At 62.2% G+C, this 8,579-nt stretch overlaps 1 protein-coding gene across 1 annotated transcript; it reads right to left on the bottom strand.

Moving 5' to 3' along the window:
- Positions 1–6,252: 6,252 nt before the first annotated feature.
- FAM241B (family with sequence similarity 241 member B) lies at positions 6,253–8,218 on the bottom strand. Its single transcript, XM_056113538.1, is given in 5 exon segments — positions 6,253–6,453; positions 6,455–6,544; positions 7,086–7,223; positions 7,503–7,535; positions 8,113–8,218. Coding segments are annotated over 3 exon segments (363 nt in total). The 5' UTR covers positions 7,179–7,223; positions 7,503–7,535; positions 8,113–8,218; the 3' UTR covers positions 6,253–6,273.
- Between the last annotated feature and the right edge of the window lie 361 nt (positions 8,219–8,579).

Raw genomic sequence — 8,579 nt, 5'->3', positions numbered from 1 at the left:
GCCGAGCATCCAGTGGCCTCCCCCAGAGTCCGGGGGCTCTCCTGGACTGATGCAGGAGAATGAGGCCACGGGCTTCTACAGGCCATAACGACTGTTTCTGGCACTGGAGACCCCGGGTCACTCCCATGACCCTCGTCACTGCACTCCACAGGCTGCTGCAACCAGCACCCAACTCTAGGCAACAGGGTGAGAGTGGACAAACAGTGCCTTAACAGGGCCACAGCGGCTCAGGGGCCAGGGAGGACGGACAGGGCAGGGGTGGAGCAGATGTGGCAGGAGCCGGGAGCCAGAGCAGAGGCCAGGGTGACCCTATGGGGTCCCCGCACAGGACCTGCCGCTCCCCATCTTCGCCACCTGCAGGCTGGGCAGGGAAGCCTCGCCTCAGGAGACACGTCCAGCCTGCACTGGGAGGCCAGGGAGGACTGCCAGGAAGGGGGACCCCTCCCTTGTCACCCTCCTTCCCTGGGGCTGGGGCTCCAGCTCCTAATTCCCAAACTCCACTGAGGGCCTCTCGCAGACACTGGGTGAGTGAGAGTTGGAGGTATCTGTGGGCATGTGTGAGGGGGTGCCCAGGCCTTGCCCCGCCCTGAGCAGCTCTTTGCAGCTCTTCGGGGAGGCAGCACACACTGGGGCAGCACTCTGCAGTTGAAAGCTGCCTCTCCCTGGGAGTCTGCTCCAGCAGGAAAGGGACCCCAACGGGGCCCAGCCCCTTCTCTGGCGGCAGCAACCAAATTGTTGCTTCTTTTTTTTGTTTGTTTGTTTTTTTGGGTCACACTTGGTGATACGCAAGGATTACTCCTGGCTCTGCACTCAGGAATTACTCCTGGCGGTGCTCAGGGGACCATATGGGATGCTGGGAATCGAACCCGGGTCAGCCGGGTGTGCAAGGCAAACGCCCTACCCGCTGTGCTATCGCTCCAGCCCCAAATTGTTGCTTCTTCAGAAGAACTTCTGTGCAGAGCAATGAGCTGCCAAGGAAGCCCTCTCTGGGCTGCAAGGGTTCTGCATCAGCTGGCAGCAGACCCTGAGGCTCAGCACCCACCTGAGGGAGCGGCTTCCGGCCGGGAGCCTGAAACCAGAGGCAAGTTCCTTTCGGAGTCTGCCTGCGGACAGGGCAGCTCACGCTCAAACCAGGCCCACGGCGCAGCTGCTCTCCGGACAACGCGGCCACGGCAGCCCCTCACGGCCACTTCACGAGAGACGAAAATGAGTCCTGGTGGGGCTGGAGCCATAGCACAGCGGGGTAGGGTGTTTGCCTTGCAAAGTGGCTGACCCGAGTTCGATTCCCAGCATCCCATATGGTCCCCTGAGCACCGCCAGGAGTAATTCCTGAGTGCAGAGACAGGAGTAACCCCTGTGCATCGCCGGGTGTGACCCAAAAAGCAAAAAAAAAAAAATGAGTCCTGGTAAGCCACGTGCCTGCTTGAGGGTCGCAACTAGGAAGACGCCTGAGGGAAAAGACCAGGATCCAGGGGCAAAAGTGGAGGTCAGGTCCCAGCTTTGCAGAGGAAACAGCCAGGGGTGGGGGTGGGGGTGCAAGATGCTCATGGGTGCTGCCCCGGACACAGCACCCCAGCTAGAAAGCACCCAGTCCTGAAGATGAGCGAGACCCCCACGCCACACTCAGAGAGGACTTCCCCTCCGCCTCCTCCCCAAAAGATCCATTCTCGGGGTTCAGACCGCCTGCCTGACTCCCAGACCCCCGCACACACATACCCCTCCATCGTCAGCCAGGATGTGCCCCCCTGCCACTGAGCAACATCAAGGAACGAATTTATTTATTTTTGGGGTTTTGAGCCCCAGTGGCTGGTGCTCAGCGCTCACTCCCGGCTCTGCACTCAGGGGGTCGCTCCTGCAGGGGGTGGGGGAGCCTGGGTCAGCCGCGTGCAAGGCAAGGGCCTTACCTGCTGCACTTCCTCCCCAGTCACCTCTGGGCCTCAGATGCACCATCTGTCAGTCTATTTTCCTCGCAGGGGGATGGAAGGGTGAGCCCAGGAGGACACCAGTATTGTGTCCCCCGGGCATCCCAGTAGAACAGACTGCAGGCTTCACCAGAAACCTACGATCTGCTACCGCTGAGAGGTGTGGTCACTGGAAGCCCAGGCTGGCTGCAGGCCGGAGGAGGGGAGCACTGAGCTGGGTTCAGAGCAAGAACGATTTCATAGAGGGGGATTTGTCCAGCCTTCAGGGTGTGATTCCACAGATGTGCCCCCAGGTGGCGCCATGGGACCAGAGTCAGAGTCAGTCTCGTTGGCATGCCTGGGGTCCGGCTGGAGGTACACTGGGGCACTGGGAGACCCTCACGCAGCTCCCAGCTGGGGAAAGCTTGACCCGAGTCCCTCTTCATGGTTCCTCTGAGTCTCTTTGATCCGGGTTTTGGGGACAATGACGGGAAGCCCAATCCACATGTTTCGCACGGCCCACTGAGGACCTGCTAGAGGCAAGAGATGCATGGGGAGTCATCCAGTGACTTCGGTGGCTGCGAAGGGCCTTCAGGAAACCAGCTTTGCCTCGGTGCTGGTGCTGTCTGATCAGAAGCTGGGGGGCGGGGGGACCTCGGCCTTGGGGAACAGCATCAAGGCGGAGGTTTCAGGACTCCTCGCTCTGCCAAAAAGCAGACATGCTCTGCCCAGCCAAACGGGGGAGGGAGTCATCGGGGTTGTGCTTTCCAAGGCGGCTCCCACCCAGCCTTTCTGGGTGCTCAGGAGACACACGCTCCCTGGGAGGTGCTGATCTGAAGGGGTTCAGTTTACAACATGAAGGAGCTTCCCGACTCGGGAGCTCAGTGGAAAAGGGGACCCCACAATTCGAGGAAATAACTTCACGCAGGGTTAGAGCAGCCGGGCCCTTGGAAGTCAGCCCCGGTGGCCCCAGGGACCCACTGGCACCACAACTCGCCCAAACACCAAAACCCCACAGAACAATGCCACTCTGTGTCCTGGCTCACAATGTGTCCAGAACGCAGTGGGGGTGGTGTGTGGGGAGGCCAGCATTCCCATCATTGGTATGGAAAAGGACAAAAGTACTGTTTCTGTGTGTGTTCACATTTGCATGAATGAATTCTGGAAGGGTTTGTCTTACTTGGTCTGGTCTGGCTTGGGGGCCATACCTGGTGTGCTCAGAGGTTACGCCTGCTGGCTCTGCACTCGGGGATCACTCCGGGCAGGGATTATGGGATGCGGGGGATCGAATCTGGGTGGTTCATGTGCAAGCGAGCACCTTACCCACTGTACCATCTCTCCAGCTCTCTACGGAAGGATTTAAAAGGTGGAGAAGGAAGGAAGATTTTACAGGTGGAGAAGGAAGAGGATAAATATTGTTTAAAAGGTGTTTTTACAGGTGAAGGAAGGAAGATAAATATTGATGGATGTATTGGATGGATGGATGGATGGATGGATGGATGGATGGGTGGATGGATGGGTGGATGGGTGGATGGATGGATAGGTGGATGGATGGATGGATGGATGGATGGGTGGATGGGTGGATGGATGGATGGATGGATGGATGGATAGATAGGTGGATGGATGGATGGGTGGGTGGATGGATGGATGGATGGATGGGTGGATGGATGGGTGGATGGATGGATGGGTGGGTGGATGGATGGATGGATGGATGGATGGATGGATTGGGTAGGTAGATTGGATGGTTGGGTTGATAGATTGAGTGGATGGATGGATTGGGTGGATGAATGTACTGAACGAATGGATGGATTGATGAATGTATTGGATGGATGGGTAGGTAGGCAGATGAATGTATTGGACAGACAGATGAATGAATGTGTATCAGTGGAAGTAGCCTTCTCTGTGTATCCATTTGACCTTTGCCATGTGAATGTACCTCCTTTCAAAGACTAGATTTTAAGTGTAGTTTGTCCTACATCATCGAGTTTCCTTGGGGGGGGGGCTTGCCTGCAGGATGTGGGATGATTTCAGGTGGTCTGCGTGGTAACTATAAGCAACTCACAGACTCCAGGTGGGGAGATCACACCCTTTCCTTTCTCTGGTTTTCAGAATCCATCACGGAGGGTCTCATGAGACCTGGAGTGTCTTGCGCCTCCCAGGGCCCCCTGGACTCTGCCTGACCCCGCCTGCAGCCCTCAGGCCGGGAGCTGGGCCTCCCCCGCAGCTGGAGGATGTGGACTCGCCGTTCTCTCGACACTGGATCAATGCGCACCAGTGTGTCGTGTGAGTGCGGGGGATTGTGGGCTGTCTGTTCCAGCAGCAGGGAGAGAGTCCTACTCAGCCCTGTGTCCTGTGAGAGCCACGCAAGGAAAACGACGCGTCCTAATGTCGTTCGTGCTGTGGGCGTAGTGACGTTACCGAATGCCAGCCCTGAACGAAAACCAGCCTCCACGTCTGCGTGAATTCACACTCGCTCCCCACCTGCTCCCGTGACACGAGGGTGAAGATGAGGGGCGGGTGGGGGTGTGGGGAAAGTGGGGACCAGCCGCAGTCACCGGTCAGGGAGGTGGAGTGGGACTCTGGGCCCCAGCCTCCCACAGGGCAGCTCCGCAGGGACTAGGCCTGGTGCCACTGCCCAGCGGCCCTGGAGGCAGTTACCCAGAAGGTCAGGGTTCATCTGGGCAGCGTCAGCATCCTTCCCGAGCTCTGCGCCCTAAAGCCAGGCAACTGGTTTCTCCCCTTTGTCCCAACCACAGGCCTCCACAGCTCTACCTTCTTCTGCCTCTCTGTCTCTGTCTCTCTGTCTCTCTCTCTCCCCTCCTCCTCCCTCCCGCCCTCCCCCCACCCTCCCTGCATGTGCTTTTGGCAGTAGAGGCTGGGCTGGGCTCCTGCACTGCCCTCTGGAGACCCTCTACAAAGCCCCAGGATTTCTCTGTCCTGGCATGTGACAGGAAGGCTGTGCCCTCAGCGAGGGAGGGAGAGCACTGCCCGAAGCAAGAGACCACCCAACTGGGCACGGGCACCCCCCGGGGCCTGGCTGTCACAGTGGCTCTACCGCCCAGGGGTCCCACGGGCAGTGTAGCCTCTCCCTCCTGAAGGAGCCGGGACCCTCTTCCTTACCCCACCCTCTGCACAGCCATCAGCTGAACCTCCCCCCCAACACACACACACACACACACACACACACACACACACACACACACCGGCGCACATGACAGTGCCCGGGCACTGGGAAGCTGGGTCCATGGGCTACTTGCAGGGGGGAGCCCCGGATCTGAGCCCCCAGCACCTGCGAGCCAGCTGAGGCTGGGGTGGCCCAGCCAGGGGGCTGCTTAGAGGTCTGCGGGCCACTTGTGCTGGCTGATGGACACTGAGCATGTACTGGGAGGTAACTCGGCTCTCGGGTCAGGTGGCCTTTCTGCGTAACTGCCCTTCCCCTGCCCGGGGCCACCGTCCACAACCCAGGTGGCAGCTGCCTCTCGCTGTGAGCCCTCTGTGGGGGTTGCTGGCTCCCTCCGGGGAGGGGTCCTCACCCGCTGGGGTCCTCTGCATCTCAGGACCCCGGCCTGGCGCTGCCTCATCTATCATCTCGCCATGCCGTCCTATCCCTTCTCTCCCTCTGGCTGTCACGGGAGTGAGGGACAGCCCCCGAATCCAGGCCTCCCGCCCCTTCGGTCCCAGACCCTCGGAGCTGCGCAACTTCCTCCCCCCACACCCCACGCCCCCTGGCGCTGCCCCCCACAGAGCCAGTTCCCGAGTTGGGCATCTCCCACGGAGCTGAGATGTTTTCCGGGTGGGAGACAGGGGACCCCAGGTCAGAGCTGCCCCGGGCCACTTCCACCCTGACCCCAAGTCCAGCCACGCACACTGTCCTTCCCTCACCCCCGGGGCCTCCCCGACGCTGTACAGTCACGAGTGTGTGGCTTCAGATTCCTTTGACTCAGATTTATTGAAAACGCCACCACAACGCACACAACGCCAGTACCGGTGCCATAAATAAAAGGTAGCTGATTTTAAAAATACCCAGAAGACTACGCGGTGCTCTGAAAGTCAGGCGACCTCCAGCCTGCCCCGACCCCCAGGGCTGCTGGCCAGAACCAGGGGTGGGGGTCTGAAGCACATGGGTGCCATGCCAGGGCTTTCTTCTTGGCACCAAGGATTGGGGGGAAAGCCGGAAAGGGGGATCCTTTCTTGCATGGACGATGCGCCCCGTGCAGGCCTGGTTTCTCCCGGAGGCAGCTCAGGGGGCCCGGGATGCTGCCCTGACTCTCGGAGGGCCATGGGGGCTGCCGGCCTCTGCCCGACACATGGGGCCACGGGTGGAAGCGCCTTCCAGGCTCGCCACCCCCGTAGCTCCCTCTGGCCACCGCGGTCACCGCTGGCTGAGGTGGGCCAGCAGGTACACGAGGCCCGCCAGCAGCAGGCCCCGCGCCCCGAGCATCACCAGCAGGAAGAGCAGCAGGAGGGACATGACGGGCTCCACGGCGTGGTTGCCCAGGTACCACTGCGGGAAGCCCAGGGTCACCAGCTGCCGGTTGAGGTCGTGGAAAGGGGGACTGGGCCGCCCCCAGCCGGGCAGCAGCCTGCTGCTGGCGGGTCCCAGGACCCCCCAGGGGGGTGCCGTGGCCCCTGTTGAGAAAGCTCTGTCGGGAGGAGACAGAGAGTGTGAGTGTCCCGCTGACCAGCAGGACGGAGCCCGGGGCTGGCCCCTCGACAGCCAGCCTCGTCTCAGTCCTTCTTTCTCAGCAACCCCGGCTGCCCACCATGAGGGGCCCAACCCCAGATGCCAACCACAAGTGTCCCCCTCGCTCAAGGATCCAAGGCAGGTGGGTGCCCGGCCCAGCCTGACCCTGCGCCCCTTCCTCTGAACCCTGGGTGGCCCCAGGCTCGGCTCCGCTACCCACTCCTGTTTCCTCCTCCTCCTCCCACTGGTTCTGGAAGGAAAAAGCCTGAGCAGATTCCAGACTCTGGAATCTCTGCAAGCCAGGGAGGCTGCTAGGTTGGCCTGGATCTATCCGGGGGTCCCCCAGATTCCACCCCCAGGATCCCTGGCCCAGCAGTGTGCAGAGAGAGCTGCGGACCAAGGCGGGTGAGTGAGCAGTCGGGGTGTCTGGGTGCTGTGTCGCGAAAGGAAGGGAGGCAGGTGTCCACCCTCCCCTGTGCACGGGCATCTTGGGACCTTACCTGCCCAGGGGCGCTGCTGCGGGCCTGCTGGGTGGCCCTCACCCGCGGGTCATCATCCTGCACGATTTCCCCATTGGCCAAGATCCGCACCATCTTCCTGGAACCCTGGGTCCCCCGGCAGGGCTGGCACCTTCCCCCCTGCCAAAGTCCCAAGGGAGCAATTGACCAAAGATGAAGAATTGTGGCCAGTGTTGGGGGTGGGGGGGCGGTGTGAGGGGGTGGGCTGTGATTGGGGGGTGGGCTGTGATTGGGTACTGGTCTGGAGCAGGAAAAGGAGAGGAATAAATGCAAGGAGTTTGCAGGGCAGAATTTTTCCTAGTTCTTGGTGCCCGGGAGAAAACCCTGAAAAGGCTCTGGGGTTCTCCACGATTTACTCTGAAGGGCCCTGAAGCCCCCCACCCTCACCTCTGCGTCCACTCACCGAACTGGAACCTGCGGCTGGAGGCGCCTCTCCCAACCTCTGCTTTTCCTTCGCTGAAAAATTAAGCCCTGTAAAGTTTCCCCCGGAAAGGGTCCAGCCAGGACCTGGCCTCCCCCAGGCCCCTTCCAGGAGGCGCAGGCCCACTTGGGGTGACACCCAAGGGGATCCTGTCTAAGAAGGGGGGGCTGGGCCCCATCGGCCCCAGATGGGGAGGGGGCTGCGGAGGCGGGGCCCCGGGGGGCCTCTCCCCAGTCTGTGTGAGCCCCCCCACGAGCCCATTCTCATCCAGACCCCCCAACCGCTCACCCCCTCCCCTAGGGGAGCGCCCCCACCCCACCCCCGCCCTACAGTCAGGCGTGTCCTGGACTTGAGGGGCGACCCTTGCAGAAGGCCCAGCGGCGGGTGCCCGCATCCCTTCGTGCACGGGCACGGGGTGGGCCTGGGGTCGCGGGCAAGGGGCTGGGGGCGCCCGCGGGGGTCGGGGGGAGGGGGCGGGCTCCCGGGGAGTGGGTGCGGCCCGGGTCTCCCAGCCCCGCCCCGAATCCTGGCGCGCCCGGGGGAGTCGAGGGGTGCATGTGAGCTGCCTCGCACCCCGGGTCCGGGCACCCACCTGCGGGCGCGGCTCCCCAGCCCGGCGCTGTCCACTCCCGGCCGCTCGCTGGCCGCTTCCTCCCGCCTGACCTCACAGGAAGCGCCGAGCGGAGGCCGGCGCGCGCGCCCCCTTCAGCCCGCGGCGGGAACTGCAGCTGCCTGGCGGGGCGGGGGGAGGCAGCGCCGGAGGGAGGTGGGGAGGAGGGAGGGAAGGGCGAGGGGTGGACAGGGGAGGGAGGACACGAAGGGAGCCGAGTGCCCAAGGGAGGTGGAGCCCGCAGAGGAAAAGCCCTCTGACCTGCAGGAAAGCCTTGGCCCACCCCAAGTTCGCTGAGCCCGTCCAGGGTGACCCGGTGGGACCTGGGACCGGTTCTGCCCCCAGGGAGCTCCAGCTGCAGGGCAAGGAGAGGCCGGAGCCACTGGACAGGCGCAAGGGGCTGCTCAGGAACCAGGACGGCTTTTCCAGGAGGCGTGGTGTGCTG

The sequence above is a fragment of the Sorex fumeus genome, unplaced genomic scaffold (assembly GCF_029834395.1).
Source record: "Sorex fumeus unplaced genomic scaffold, SorFum_2.1 ptg000020l, whole genome shotgun sequence".
Classification (NCBI taxonomy): domain Eukaryota; kingdom Metazoa; phylum Chordata; class Mammalia; order Eulipotyphla; family Soricidae; genus Sorex; species Sorex fumeus.
Note: the sequence above shows the minus strand (reverse complement) of the source record. Positions and strands in the feature narration are given on the sequence as shown.